Genomic DNA, 14654 nt, shown 5'->3' with positions numbered 1-14654 from the left:
CAAAAAAGCCCAGCCTGACCTGAGCGTGGGGCAGTCACCCAGTAAATGTTCTGATTTGCAGGGTCCTTGAGGCAGGTGTCACGTCAGGGAGACTGTGATGCAGCAGCCTCTCGGGGGAGAACAGAGAAACGCGACTTGCCTTTCGCCGCCCAGCCACCCTGCCAGCGCGCGGCTTAAACCGGGCTGGGGATTAAATTTACACCAATACCTGCATGTGCTTCTGCCCCATCCAAACTCAAACTCTTCCCAGAACCAAGATGAGCGCCTTCTAGGCTTCCCCTGTCCGGTGCCACCCCCCGGGAGCAGTGCTGCGAACACTGAGGGTTCCGTCAAAGAGTGTTAGACGGGCTTCGGCACCCCGGCACTCTTGAACTACAGTTCCCGAGAGGCCTTGCGCCGGGCGCCATCTTTTCGCCCCGCCAGACTAAGTGGCCGGCTGGAGGGGGAGGGGGGAGCCTCATGCGTCATCGGCGCGCGCGGCCGCGGTCGCGGTCGCGGAGTGATAACGTACAACCCCCCGCCCCGCCCCCCGGGCTGTCAGTCTGAGCGCGGCCAAGCACGGGCCGAAGGGCCCGCCGGGCCGGCGCCGCTATGGCGGCCGTGTTTGACCTGGACCTGGAGACGGAGGAAGGCAGCGAGGGCGAGCCAGAGTTGAGCCCCTCGGTGAGTGGTCCTCCCGGGCGCGGCTCGATCCCGGAGCCGATCCCATCCTCCAGGCGGTGGAATCGCCCTGGCTTCCCCCAGCCAGAGCGTCTCTGAGCCCGGCCCCTATTAAGCTCTGACCCACCCTCACTCACCCCGACCTGTCTTTCAGGCCCCAGCCCTTACCCTGGTTCTCCCTTTTCTGCCCTGGACCTCTCCTCCCCATTGCTGGCCCATCGCCCGCCAGCTCCATCCCTGACCCCCTCCTCTCCTGGGCCAAGTAGTCCGGCTTGAGGGGAGGGATCCCGGTGCCTTCCTTGGCTCTTACCCCTCGGTTTCTCGCAGGACGTGTGTCCCCTTGCCGAGTCGAGGGCGGCTGGCCTGGAGTGAGTGAGGGTTGTGTTGGGGGAGGGAGGGTATGGGCTGGGGAGGGAGACATGGGGAGTACTGGAGCCTTGCCCCCATTAACTTCTTGTGTTAATAGGCCTGTGGGACACTGTGAGGAGGTGGAGCTGACTGAGACCAGTGTGAATTTGGGCCCTGAGCGCATCGGACCCCACTGCTTTGAGCTGCTGCGTGTGCTGGGCAAGGGGGGCTATGGCAAGGTATTGGCCTTCCTTCCTCACTGGTCTCCCTGCCTCAGTCTTGCAGCAGCAAAGGGTCTCAAAACAAATTAAACTTGTAAATCGGTCGAGCCTCCATAGAACGCTGAGGTAAAAGCATAAAGCAGGGAAAAGGCCGATCCTCTCGGAATCAGACTTGACATCTTTACTGCCCCACCCTTGGGTGGGCCCAGGCCTCTTGGTCTCAATGCCAGAGCTTCAGGGTGGAGCTTTTTTGAAGATAGGATGTGGAGAGGGAGGTTGATCCTGTCTCCCCTGCCCTACAGGTGTTCCAAGTGCGAAAGGTTCAGGGCACCAACTTGGGCAAAATATATGCCATGAAAGTCCTGAGGAAGGTGAGTCATTTGTTCAGCCAACAAATCCTTGCTCGGTGGCTGCCGTCCTCCATGCACGACTCCAGGCTTCCGGAAGACAGTAGTGAACATGATGGAGGAGATGGCCCCTGTCTTGGGCATTGGCTGGTTTAATGTCAGTTGTGGTGGTGGTGTTTTGCAGTAATTCCCAACCGTGGGCAATACTGCCTCTACAGTTTTGAGTCACAACTAAATAGGGGTGCTACTGGCATCCAGTGGGTAGAGGCCGGGGCTGCTGCTAAACATCCTACGATGTACAAGACAGCACCCACAGCAAAGGATTATCTGCCTGAAATGTCATTAGTGACAAAGCGGAGAGGTACCTCTAGAGGATAAATCAGTCCTTGAGAAGGATGATCACTGGTAGCGGAATTACGGAGAAATAGAATGGAGCGATAAAGGGTGGCAGGAGGGTAATGGCTGGAGGGACTAAAGGTGCCCGAGGTGCCCACCTTCTGATTGATCCCGCCTCTTCAGGCCAAAATTGTGCGCAACGCCAAGGACACAGCACACACGCGGGCTGAACGGAACATTCTAGAGTCAGTGAAGCACCCCTTCATTGTGGAACTGGCCTATGCCTTCCAGACTGGTGGCAAACTCTACCTCATCCTCGAGTGTCTCAGTGGTATGAGCAGGGGCCCAGCCAGGGAACCAGGGCCAGGGAACCAGCCAGGAAGCACTGGGAGCTCTGGGGGAAGCCTGGAGAGATGTGTGTAGAATGGCTAGGGGGCCCCCACACCCATCCATCTGTGTGTCCATCCGTCCCATCATTCATTCATTCAGCAAACGTCTGTCCAGCACCTGTTGTGTCCCTCACCTGTATTGGGGGTGGACGGGAACGCTCGGAGTTTGTGCAGAAATCCAGTGGCTTGTTTTGTCCATTTCCACTACCCCTCCATGGCCTGTGTGCCCTCTGTCCAGTTGGGTCCCAGATCCCGCTGGTTCATTCTCAGCAGTGTCCTTCATACTCTCCACTCTCCTGAGGGGATGGCAGGGGTCACAGTTGTTCCTAACTGGGCCTGAGGCCTTCGGCTCACCCTCTTCCATGAACTCCCAGGGTCATCGTCTCAGCACGGAATTGTCCCCGACGCTCCTACTAACAATTACACGGCTCCCTGTAACTGCCCCGGTGAAGCCTGGCCTCCTTGGCCTGGTGCCCCCTGTTGGCCATGAAGCGGTTGGGGCCCACTTGCTGCCAGGTCCTGTCTGCACAGATGAGCCCTGTGAGCGCCAGTCCCCACATCCATCGCGGCACCCCTTGATTCTCACTGTTACCATGGGCTGTGTCCCCTCACGTTAGGAGTCATTTGCCTCCTCTGTGATATTTTTTGCATTAAGCTCTTGGAGCTATTGCCTCAGTCTGGCATATTAGAGCACCTGTGTGCATGTCTGTCTCCCCATTAGACTGAGCATCCTGAGGGCAATGGCTGGGTCTCCTCATCTCTGTGTCCCCAGCTTCACCCAGCACAGGGCCAGACACCCGAGTAGGCGTCGGTAGATGTTTGCTGAATTGAATTGAATCCCCACGGCAGCTGTGTGAGGCAGGTAGGGCCGGAATTATGAGTCCCACTCTCCCCAAGAAGAAACCGAGATTCAGAGAGCAAAGATGCTTGTTCCCAGCACACAGCTGCTGACGTGTTTGTGTCACAGGCGGTGAGCTCTTCACGCATCTGGAGCGAGAGGGCATCTTCCTGGAAGACACGGCCTGGTAGGTGTTCCTTCCTGCCTCTCTGGAGGGGCTCCAGGGATGCTCTTCCCTCAGAGCCCAGCCCCCCCGCCTACCCTTGCCTTCACCCTGTCCTGTCTCTGCAGTTTCTACCTGGCAGAGATCACACTGGCCCTGGGCCATCTCCACTCCCAAGGCATCATCTACCGGGACCTCAAACCTGAGAACATCATGCTCAACAGCCAGGGTGCGCGTGTGTGCACCGCCCACCCCCCCCCCCCCCCCATGCTGCCGTGTAGCTGCATGTGTTGGGTTGGAATCTGCAGGGAGGGCTGAGGGGCACCACCTGGTAGGCCAGGGCCCTGACCACCCCCTCCAAAATCTTCCTCAGGCCACATCAAACTGACAGACTTTGGACTCTGCAAGGAGTCGATCCACGAGGGCGCCGTCACCCATACTTTCTGTGGCACCATTGAGTACATGTAAGCGGCAGCTGGCTGGGACCAGGGGTCGGGAGGACTGCCGGGAAGGGCCCTGCCTGGCTGATGGTTTCCCCTGGCCCCCAGGGCCCCTGAGATTCTGGTACGCAGTGGCCACAACCGGGCGGTGGACTGGTGGAGCCTGGGGGCCCTGATGTATGACATGCTCACTGGATCGGCAAGTCCAGCCTCCTTGGGAGGAGGGGCGGTGGGGAGGGGGGTGGGACGGGGGTCCTCATCTCGGGCCAGGGCCAGGGCCTGGGGGGAGGCCCGCAAGTCTCCTCTCACCCTTGCCTTCTCCAGCCACCCTTCACTGCAGAGAACCGGAAGAAAACCATGGACAAGATCATCAAAGGGAAGCTGACGCTGCCCCCCTACCTCACCCCGGATGCCCGGGACCTTGTCAAAAAGGTGGGCTCCTCCGGTCCCTGGCCCAGCCCCCAGTGTCTTCTAGGCCCTGCATGGAATCCTGAGTTTCTCTGGGCTGTGGGACACCCCTGCCTGTGTAGTATGCCTTTGGGGATGAAAGAGCATTGGCTTTGGGGTCCAAGACGCTGAGCTTGCGCCTTCACCCTGTTGCAGACCAGCTGATGACCCCGCTGCACACACCCCTAGTCCCAAGTCTTAATCAGCGGAACATTCACGATGAGCTAGCTGCTCTCCCATCGAGAAGGCATTTGCTGGGGGTAAAAGTGGGAGGCTAGGCTTGGAGATTGGATCCCACTGCAGTGCCCTAGTGCCCCCAGTGACCGGGTGCCTTTGCGAAGGCTTCATGCAGAAGGGCCCATTAGACCAAACCTTGGGAGGCCTAAGGTTGTCTGTAGGTGGAGACGACACTCCTGAGGCCTTCTCCCCACCACACACACACACACACACACACTCACACACTCACACACTCACACACTCACACACTCACCTTTCCCTGCCCAGGCCAGTCCGCAGGAACATGGAGGAACACAAAGTCAATGCCTCTCCCCCAGACAGACCCTCACCCTCTGCCCTTGTCTGCAGTTTCTGAAGCGGAATCCCAGCCAACGGATCGGGGGTGGCCTTGGGGATGCTGCTGATGTGCAGGTGGGTCTGGGACCACCAGGAGGGGGCAGGGCTGAGCCCCCAGGGTACCAGGGGGGCAGGCAAGGCCTTAGGCGAGAGGGAGTTACTGAGGGAGTCAAGGATGGTGAAATGATGAGATGTTTGGGGGCCCTCTACCCACAGAGGCACCCCTTCTTTCGGCACATTATTTGGGACGACCTCCTGGCTCGCCGCATCGACCCCCCTTTCAGGCCCTCTCTGGTAAGCGGAGGACCCATTGGTCTGGGGGCAGGTGGAGGACCCGTCCTGGATGCCCCCTGACCCCTCCTCCCCGCTCGGGTCTACCCACAGCAGTCAGAGGAGGATGTGAGCCAGTTTGACACCCACTTCACGCGGCAGACGCCAGTGGACAGTCCCGATGATACGGCCCTCAGTGAGAGCGCCAACCAGGCCTTCCTGGTGAGGTCCTGGGTGGCCTGAGGGTTATGGGGGCCCGGGCAGGATTGTGGCTAAGGAGTGGTGGACACTGAGTGTCGTCCGGCCCTGCTTTCGCTCCCCCCGACCCTCACAGGGCTTCACATATGTGGCACCCTCCGTCCTGGACAGCATCAAGGAGGGCTTCTCCTTCCAGCCCAAGCTGCGCTCCCCCAGGCGCCTCAACAGCAGTCCCCGGACCCCGGTCAGGTACCACAGGACAGAGGGGAGTGTGTAGCTGAGGCAGGAGGCCGGTTCTAGCTTTGGCTCTGCCAATCCACCCCAGGGCTGCCTCTCAGTGCTAGTCTGTTTTCTCATCCCTGGGACCCCTTGTGGTGGGGGCTGCCTGGCTGGGCACTTGACCTCACAGCCTCTGTACCTGGGGGTGGGGGTGGGGGGGACATCGGCCCTCTGACCCGAGTGCCAGTACGTGCTGACTCACCTTGGTTTCCCCTGCAGCCCCCTGAAGTTCTCGCCCTTCGAGGGATTCCGGCCCAGCTCTGGCTCACTGGAGCCCATGGAGCCCCCTCTACCTCCTCTCCTGCCGCCACCGCCACCACCCTCGAGCACTGCCCCCCTCCCCATCCGACCCCCCTCGGGGACCAAGAAGTCTAAGAGGGGCCGTGGGCGCCCAGGGCGCTAGGAGGATGGGCAGCCGTGAGGGCAAGTGGGGCCCTGGGCCAGTTCCAGGGACCTGGAGGTGTGTCTGGGGTACAGGAGTGAGTGCGTGTGAGAGCGGGTCTCGGTTGGGGTGGCTGTGCCCCTGAACCATGTTCGTGAAGGGCCACAGGCTCTGGCTGTCAGGGGAGTGGCCTCGCCACCCAGCTGGCCTGCAGTTGAGCTGTGCCCTTGGAGAATTAAAATACTGAATCATGGCACTGACCTGGCTCTTCCCTTGGACCTCTGGGGGGGGGGGGCAGGATTGGGTGGGGCTGTGCCAGGAGGAGCCCCTGCTCCGAGATGGGAAGGGTCACTACAGGACCACAGAGCCACAGGGCTGGAGGGGTTTTATTTCAGATGACCCCCGTGCCCCTAGGGGTGGGCGGCCTTCCTGGTGGGGACAGGGATGCGCGGCTTTGGGGACAGAACCAGTGGGGGAGCGATCGTCTGAGACGCTTACATTGGGGAGGGGGGTGGCGGTGTGGGTGACGCTGGGTCCAGGGCAGCTCGGGACACACAGGCACAGTGACAGGGATGGGACACCACGCTGGCGCTTACAGCGTGGTGACGTGGAGGCCCCGGCCCCCAGAGGCTTCGGCGCTGTCCCAGGCCGCGCTGCCAGCAAAGGCATGCAGGTCGCTCAGCAGGGCCTCGGCGCTGCCCCCCGAGCCCGCCGGCCCCTGGCAGCTGAGGCCCAGGCCCCCGCCGGTGTTACTGTCATGCGCGTCCTCAGCCGGCTCTGGGAGCTGCTGGGGGCCGGGCCCCAGTCCGCCTCGCTGCTCCTCTTCCTGGGACTCTCTCCCCCCTGGGCCGCCCGCCAGCTGGTAGTCCTCCTCTGCGTCCTGCTCGTCCTGCTGCTCATCTGGGGCCTCGGCGCACGTCTCCGGCTCGGCCCGGGCCCGGAGCCAGCGGCCCGGGGGGCTGGCCCAGAGGAGGCGGCGGGTGCGGCCCCACAGCGCGGCGCCCAGGCGGGCCGGGTGGTAGTAGCCCCCCGAGTCCCGGCTGAGGCGGCGCCAGGCCAGTGCCAGGCCGGCGACCAGCAGCAGCAGCAGCAGCAGCAGCACGGCCACGGCCACGGTGCTGGAGCTCCCACTGTCCTCGGCGCTGCTGCCCGAGCCCAGGACCCCTGGCAGGCCCAGCAGCGTCCCGAGCCCTAGGGCACAGGGCAGGTCCTGCGGGGAGACGGGCAGGGGGCAGTCAGGGGCCGGGTGACCGGCTCCTCAGCTGCCTCTTGGGCAAAACGGGCACCATCAAGCGGGAAAGCCCACGTCCTACTGGGTCCGCAAGGCCCTGGTCCTTTGAGATGTGGCCCTGGACCCCCCTCCCGCCCCCGCCCGCGCCCTGCATGAGCCTGCGCCTGCCACGGCCCTGTGTGCTGGCTGTTCCCTCTACACCCAGGATGCTCCATCCCCCCGAGAGCCGCACGGCCGCCGGCCCACTTTGGCCCAGACTGTCCGCGTGAGATTCCCCGTGAGGCCCAATCTGACCTGGAGTACTGCCCTGCCTCTCGCCTCTGCAGCCGGCCCGGCCGCGCTCTACTTTTCTCTCCCTCGTACTCCTCACGCTGCCTCCCTTACCTGCCCCACCAGAGCAAACAGCAAGGAGACAGGGGTCTTCCTGGCTCAAGTGCTCATTTCTGGCACACACAGTAGGTGCCCAGTAAATACTGGTCGGATGTGTCAAGACTCTGACGGTGGGGTTTGGGGGTGGCGATGGGATGCGGAGGGAGGGAAGGAAGGAATCTGGGAGGCCGGTGTTGGGGTTGGCTCTTCCCGAGGCGCGGGAATGGAAGGGCCAACTCTGAGACAACTGTTTACCCTCCACTTGATCAGGGCTCAGGATGGACCCCTCTTCCTCTCCCACCCACAGGACTGCCCCAGCTGCAGCATTTCCGTTCAGCTCCCGTCCCCGGGGGCCTCAGGCTTGTAGGGCTTGGGGGCTGGGGGAGGCGGGTGTCGCTACCAGAGGAAGCCTGCGGTTGGAACGGGGCAGGGGGGAGGTGTTGGTGGGGGGAGGGGTGCCGAGATTCAAGCAAGCCTCCCCTTCACCCCGGGCTCTGTTTGCCCAGGCTCCAGGGACGCAGGTAGGTTCTGTGCCCAGGTCCCAGCTCACCAGCAGAACAGGCGAGAGGGTCTGTCAGAGGTTCCTGAAGGGGGGCCGGGCCTGGAGAGGGGTGCTGGGGGGGGTACACCCTGAGTCCCGGGGAGGCCTACCTCTGAGGCGAGGTAAGAAGGCCCAGCTTCTGCCCCACGCTTGCCCTGGGTCTCCCTTCTCTGCCCTGGGCCAGCTGCTTCTGCTCCTGGGCCCCAATGTGGGGGTCCTCTCTTAGTGCCCAGGCCCCAGACATGCCGGCTCTGACCTCCTGTGGCCCCCACCGCAGGACCCAGTGGGCTCCGGTGCTCACCATCAGTCCGCCGGCCTCGGTGCTTGGGTGCCCGCCACCAGCTCTGGCTGTGTTGAGTGGAAGTGAGCTCTGGCGCGCTCAGCTGCAGCTAAGGGTTACTGGGCGCTTCCGCTTCCTGCTCACATACCCCACCCGGCCCTCCCTGCCATAGGGCCCTGCTTGGGGGCCGTGGGCCTCTCGGGGACCACCCTAACCCTTACACTGGGGGGCCTCACAGATCTCTCACCGGGTGAGGCCGGAGCTGTGAAGCCTGGGGCCAGGCCTCCAAAAGGAGGACCCAGGCACCAGCTCAAAGCAGGACGCAGTCCCGGGCGTCCACAGCTCCGGGGCCTCAGTTTCTCTAGCTGGCGGAATTCAGGGAAGTGATGACTTGGAGGGGGGATGCTCATGGCCCTCAGACCTTCCTCCCATCTGTGATCCCTGTGGGCCGGCCTCCTCTGCCCCCAGCATTCCAGACTTCCTTTCCCAGCCCCACCTTTTGCAGAGGGCAAACCTGGCTTTTAGAAAGAGAATTTTATTTGGAATGAAAATATAGAGCTTGTCCCTCCCACTTCCTCCGGGAGGGAGCAGGGAGCTGGGGGGAGATGGTCCCTCAGAGTATAAGTTTGCCTTGATACAAAAATCCTCCACAGTAACAATGACAGCCAGGCAGTGGCTCCAGCCCGGGGCCCACGGGATGGGTCGGGATGGACTGCCCCTGAACGTGCCCCAGAGGCCCTGGGCAGGGGGCAGGAGACAGCCAGCTAGTGGTGTGACTTGCCAGCAGAGGCTGGGTGAGGAGGGAGCTCGGAGGAGGAGGAAGTGAGGGGGAGCGGGATCCCCTGGGCCTGTGGTGCTATGCGTCCCCATTCTCCATGCGGCCGAGCTGCTCCTCCAGGCGGCCAATGCGCTCCCCCTGCTCCTTGACCAGCGCCCTCAGCGCCCGCAGCTCCTGCATCACCTCCTCCAGCTTCCCAGCCTCCTGCAGGGACGTGGGGGCAGCAGTCAGGGGGCGCGGAGCTGCAGCCCTCCCCCAATCCACCAGGCCAGGGCCTGAGCCCGACAGCCTGGCCGGAAAGGTTCAGGCACGCGCACAGCAGACCGGGGTGCCGACTGGGGGAGCTGGGGCGGCGGTGGGGCGGGGGGGGGGGCACGTACCGCGGCTCCGGCGAGGCTGCCGCTGGGGACAGTCGTGTGGATGGACGCAGCGGAGGTGGAGGCCCCGGGGCGGGCCGAGCTCGGGGCCGCAGCAGGCCGGCTATCGGATAGTACGTTGCGCCTGCTGACCTTCAGGTCCCGCTGCTTGCTGGGCACATAGGCCTCCCGCAGGGAGATGAGGATGGGGCTGGCATCCTGCCCACTCACCCACTCCTCTGCCTCCAGGGCCGCCTCGGGCCCGGCTGTGTCAGGGTACAGATCGTCCTGGAAGAGGTCCGACTGGGCAGGGGGTGGGGGAGGTCCGGATCAGCCGGGGGCCCAGTGGCAGGGTCCTCTTCTCTTGTCTGGACCCTGGGTAGCCACCTCCTCATTGTTTGTTCTCAGTCCCAGGCCTGAGCCCTGTCAACCCGTCCTCCAACGGCCTGGCCCCAAATGGCCTCTCTAAAGCCCAAATCTCTCGTTTCACTTCCTTTCGGGATATGGCCAACAACTCTTCTCAGAAGCCTTCCTAATGCTCCTAAGCACGGGTCAGCCACGTGGCTTCACGGGATTCTGGGAGCCCTGTCTGTGTCCCACGGACTGTGAACCCCGCCAGCCTCATTCATGGCTTTCCTCCCTGGGATGTGCCTGGCACGCCGAATGGCTCACTTGGCGAACGCTGGCTGGAGAAGAACGAGGCTCGTCCAAGGTTCTTGGCTGGGCATCTGAGGCCAGGCCACACGTGGATCGATCCCCTCTTCGTGGGAGTTTCCACCACAGCCAGCCTCCCGTCCCTCTCTCTGTTCTTACCTCCATGCCCTTTGCCTGGCCTTGACCCACCGTTGGCACGCCCCACCCTAGCCATGCTGTTGGGTCCTGCCTTGCCTGCCACAGGGAGCCCTGCACAGCGGCCTGACATCTGTCTCCGGTGGCTCTTCCAGAGCAGGGCCACAGCTCCCCCCGTCTCACCCCGTCTCACCGCCTGCTTGGCACTGTCCAACGCCTGGCGGCAGGCCAAACCCATCCTGGGTGTCTCTCCAGCCCATTGACCACATCCACATTCAACCACGTCCCGTTCACAGGTCTCAGCCCGGTCACCCCCGCAGGGCCTGTCCGCTGAGGAAGGGAGTGGGTGGGCAGGGGACCAGTGGCCTCACCTTTCTCGGCACCGTCATGACGATAGGCTCACACTTGCGCTCATGCAGTTTGTAGAACCTGCGAAAGGAGAGGCGGGGGACCGTGGGTGGAACCTCCCCCTCACAGGCTCTCCTGGCTCCCTGCACTCTCCACTTCCAGGCCTCACCCCAGCCCCTCCACGGTCGGACCTTGACTCTGGCCCTGCTGCGGGCTGGTTCCCGCTCCTCAGCAGCCTCCGAAGGTCTGACCTCTCACCCTGCCCGGCCATGGCCGGGCCTCTGCCGCTGGGGCCAACTCATCCCTCTGCAGCCAGCCACCCGGGGGGCCCTTCTTACCGGGCGATCTCGCACTTGCTGACCTCCAAGCCCCTCTTAGGCATGCTGCCCATGCCCCTCTGGGGCTCCTTGCTGGTGAATGTGTTCAGGAAGTGGATATAGGGGGGCTCATCTGTGATCTCAAAGTACCGGATGCTGGAGTCACCCTGTGGGGTGGGAGGCGGCAGGGGTCAGCACTCAGGAACGCAGTCTTCTTCCCTGCCCCCATCCGCCCTGCCTGGCCCCACCTTGCCGCAGACGTAGACCACGCCGGTGTCGGGGTCGTAGAAGGGCAGCAGCGCCCCATTGCTCGAGTCCAGTTCCTGCAGGGCCATGGGTTCCTCAAGGTTTTCCTGGCACATGGGGTGGCGGGCAGTGTGAGGCCAGGCCAGGACTTTCCTTCCCTCTCCTCACCGTCCCAGCCCATCAGGACTGGCCCCAGGCTGCCTCCCATGCCGGCTGGCACTGTCCCCACCAACGCCAGATGGGTTCTCTCCCCCGCTCCTGGATCCCCTCCACTCCCAGGATCCCACTTCCCTGGCCTACTCCAGGCCTTTAGTCCCTACCACGTGGGAGCGGGGGGGTGCCAGGCAGCACTACCCCGTCTCAGAGGGATCCACGGAGGTCACTATACAGAAGCCACAGGGCTGTGGGACAGAACACTCCAGGAGAAGGGCTGGGAGGCCTCCCGGGGGAGGGGGCCTCGGCACTGGGTCCCCAAAGGACAGCCAGATTGGAACAGGCAAGCAAAGGAGGGAAGGGCCTGTCAGTTGGCAAGAACAACGTGGGCTAAGGCCTGGAGGAAGCTGGAGGCAGCAGGGGAGGCTGGAGAGCGAGGGGCAAAGGTTCCAGGTCCCGAGAGCCTCAGCTGCCAGGCTGAGAACCTGCGGCCCACAGGCCTCTCCGGGGTGACTCCCGCCCTCCGTGCCCAGGGTGCGGTCCAAGGCTCAATCAAGCCTGTCCCGCCAGCTGGCCATGGCCACTCACCGGGTCCCACAGCGCCAGCTGCCGCTCGCTCATACGGCTGAAGCCTGTGGTGAACACCTTGCCATCGGCCAGGAAGATGGCCCGCATGGGACGGGCCCCTTCGTGAGCCTTCTCCCTCTCCTGTCCGGGGAATGGAGTGGTCAGGGCGGCACCCGACAGAGCCCCTCGGCCTGCCCGCTACCATCCTAGGCCCCCTGGGGGGCCACATACCGCCACCAGGGTGCCCCGGCGGGGGTCGATGATGCGCACACTCTTGTCCTTGCAGGCAGAGCAGAAGAGGCTGCCGTTGCGGTTCCAGCTGACGTTGTAGATGAGGTCGGGGTGCAGGCTGTCCAGGCGGTACAGCTCCTCCGCCGTGCCCACGTTCCAGATGAGCACCACGTTGTCACAGCCTGCCGGGCAGGGGGCCGTTAGCCCACCCTCCAGGGGTCACACCCGGCCCCTTGACCTCTGCGGGCCTCGGCTTTACCACCTGTCCGATGGGCCTGGGAGAGGGTGTGGGTTCCGGGGCTGCACACAGAGGGGGGCAGGAGGGTGGGGGGGCGGGGGGGGCGGTGCGGACCTGCGCTGAGCAGCACGTTGCGGGCAGTCGGGTGCCAAGTGACAATGCCCACCCTCTTGGTGTGTCCCTCCAGTACCGCCACCGGCTCTGTCAGCGGGGACGTGAGCCCGTTCTCCGGGATCTGCCACACCTGCGGGAGGGGTGGGGATGCCAGGTGAGACCTCTGCGTGGCCCAGCTGCTGGCGGCCTGGAGCCACACCTGCGACCCGGGCGCAGCCACAGCCCCGAGCCTCACCATGACCGTACAGTCCTCCGAGCCGCTGGCGATGACCTCATCGTTGTGGGGACACCAATCGATGTCCAGGACGGGTCCCGTGTGTCCACACACCGTCGGGTAGGCCTTGTCGATGCGGCCCGTCTGCGGGCATGAGAGGGGCAGTCAAGGGTAAGCGGGAAACGTCTGTTGCCTCTGACCCTGACTCGCTGGCAATAAAAAAATCTCTATCTGTGCTAACGCCTCTTTCAGGCAATAAATCTGGATTATGACACCTGCCCAGCAGTGTGGGGGTGGGCAAGATATGGAAGGTGAGGTGAGCAGAGAGGCCTCGTAGGTGTGGCCAAGTCTCCAGTCCTTTCCCCAGCCCTGAGGGGGCCCACCTTGCTTAAGGGGAGCACCAGGAAGGCACCCCCGCCGCTGGCCTCCACGATCACAGCCAGGAACTTGGGATTGACGGCACAGAAGGTGCTGTCCCAGGTGACACGGGACACTCGAATATCTTCATAGCACTGGTCATTCTTGACCGGCTGTCCAAACACGTGCCGGAATTTGCTCTGCCGAACCACTTTGCGGAAGGACATGTCTGCAGGGTGGAGAGACTTCGATCAGCCCTCACCCATCCCAACAACCTCAACCCTCCCAGGGCTGCACGAAGGGAGATGGGGAGGCTGCAACCAGGTCATGGGAACTCTCTTGGCTTTTAGCTTCCCCAGTTACAGAACGGGGTCACAGGTGCAGTCCCTGGCTGCCACCCACCAAGGGGGCATCTGAGGTCGGGGGGGGGGGGGGGGAGTGCACTGACCCAAGGCCCACACTGCTGAGTCCTGAGGGGCTTTGCAGGACCCTACCCAGGCCCCTCCCTGGCTCTGGTATGTGTGGGGGAGGTGGGAGGTACCCAAGCCAGGGCAAGCTTAGCTCCTCTGTGGGTCCCAGTCAGTTCCAAGCATGCTCCTTCCTGCCCAGGATTTGGAAGTTGGGTGATGGGGAAAGGTCTCCAAAGTGGAGCTGCGCCAGGCCCCAGTTCTGAGCCCCGGGGAATGTGCAGCGCCTGCAGGAATGTGCAGGGAGCCCCAGGCCGGTCCAGGGGGCCTGGCAGGACTGGGGGGCAGGGGGCAGGATGCCGCTCCCGGCCGCAGAGCATCCCAGGGCGCCCTCGGAGCAGGGTCCAAGGTGAACCGTGGCGGGGGGGGGTAGAGGCTCGTCGGCCACAGGGAGTTGGGACTGAGGGGGGAGTGCCGCAGAGGGTAAAGGCTCCTCGGACTCGCGACCCCCCACCCCAGCCTCCCGCAGCTCCGCTCCCGCAGGCCCGCCCGGCCCCCCGCCCGCGCCCCCAGCTCCGGCCAGCCGCGCTCACCGGGGACGCCGGGGGCTGCGGCACCGGCCTCGGGCGGCTCCGGATCCCAGCCTCTGGGAAGCAGGAAGCGGGAATCAGGAAGTGACAGAGGAGCCGGGGGCAGGGGGCGGGAGGGGCGGGGCGGGGGCTCGCGGGGGCGGGGCCGAGGTCACGCGCGGAGGGGCGGGGCGGGAGACGACGAGCTGGGCCCCGGACTCCCCGAGCGCCGGGGCTAGGGGAGCGCAGGCGGTGGCTCCTGGGCGAGCCCCGCCCCGCAGGCGCCCGGGTCCCTCCGGGGCGAAGGGGCAGGGACAGGGGTGGGGGTCGGGCTGGAGGGGCTGTGGGTGCGGGGTGCAGCCCGCCGGCCGACCGCGGCCCCTTCCCGGCCCTGCTCCTCTGGCTGTGCCCTCGAGAGTACCAGGATTGGGTGGAGCCCGCGGTGCCAAGCCCCCATCCCAGTGCATACTTCCGGGTGCCCCAGTCCACCCCTGACTCCAAAATACAGTATCCAGGCTGACAGTCGATATATTCCCGTGCCTCTTTTTAAAGGTTAAAAAAGTACACGCTCGTGATGAACAATGTAAATACAACATCGGTGTTCTAAGGGGCACGTGGAAGGCCCAGCCAGCTCAATGTTTCCGTTGAACACCCCTGG

The 14654-nt window shown here is 63.9% G+C and overlaps 3 protein-coding genes across 5 annotated transcripts; 1 reads left to right on the top strand and 2 right to left on the bottom strand.

Annotated features, from left to right (window-relative positions):
• The first annotated feature begins 528 nt into the window (after positions 1-528).
• On the top strand, positions 529-6147 carry RPS6KB2 (ribosomal protein S6 kinase B2). 3 transcript variants are annotated; one of them, XM_028118324.1, is made up of 15 exons: positions 529-663; positions 988-1028; positions 1127-1247; positions 1532-1600; positions 2096-2243; positions 3269-3326; positions 3431-3531; positions 3676-3766; positions 3851-3941; positions 4067-4174; positions 4775-4837; positions 4979-5056; positions 5147-5254; positions 5367-5474; positions 5729-6147. In XM_028118324.1, exons 1-15 carry the CDS (start codon positions 592-594, stop codon positions 5882-5884), a joined length of 1413 nt encoding a protein of 470 aa, XP_027974125.1. In that variant the 5' UTR covers positions 529-591; the 3' UTR covers positions 5885-6147. The 3 variants fall into 3 exon arrangements, with proteins under 3 accessions (XP_027974125.1, XP_027974124.1, XP_027974126.1); XM_028118323.1 differs by having other exon boundaries at positions 5367-5479; XM_028118325.2 differs by lacking the exon at positions 988-1028 and having other exon boundaries at positions 577-663; positions 5367-5479.
• A 112-nt stretch (positions 6148-6259) lies between these two features.
• Positions 6260-8440, bottom strand: PTPRCAP (protein tyrosine phosphatase receptor type C associated protein). The gene is made up of 2 exons (XM_028118014.1): positions 8334-8440; positions 6260-7101 (listed from the first exon to the last, which is right to left on the bottom strand). Exons 1-2 carry the CDS (start codon positions 8334-8336, stop codon positions 6484-6486), a joined length of 621 nt encoding a protein of 206 aa, XP_027973815.1. The 5' UTR covers positions 8337-8440; the 3' UTR covers positions 6260-6483.
• A 391-nt stretch (positions 8441-8831) lies between these two features.
• CORO1B (coronin 1B) lies at positions 8832-14115 on the bottom strand. Its single transcript, XM_028118013.2, has 11 exons — positions 14021-14115; positions 13047-13249; positions 12685-12807; positions 12450-12579; positions 12098-12279; positions 11888-12007; positions 11149-11253; positions 10922-11067; positions 10607-10664; positions 9471-9749; positions 8832-9294 (listed from the first exon to the last, which is right to left on the bottom strand). Exons 2-11 carry the CDS (start codon positions 13245-13247, stop codon positions 9169-9171), a joined length of 1470 nt encoding a protein of 489 aa, XP_027973814.1. The 5' UTR covers positions 13248-13249; positions 14021-14115; the 3' UTR covers positions 8832-9168.
• Between the last annotated feature and the right edge of the window lie 539 nt (positions 14116-14654).

The sequence above is a fragment of the Eumetopias jubatus genome, unplaced genomic scaffold (genome assembly GCF_037043125.1).
Source record: "Eumetopias jubatus isolate StellerSeaLion01/CBP00866 unplaced genomic scaffold, mEumJub1_p1.0 scaffold_13, whole genome shotgun sequence".
Taxonomy (NCBI): Eukaryota; Metazoa; Chordata; class Mammalia; order Carnivora; family Otariidae; genus Eumetopias; species Eumetopias jubatus.
The sequence above is the reverse complement of the archived record's forward strand: the minus strand, read 5'-3'. Positions and strand labels throughout refer to the sequence as shown.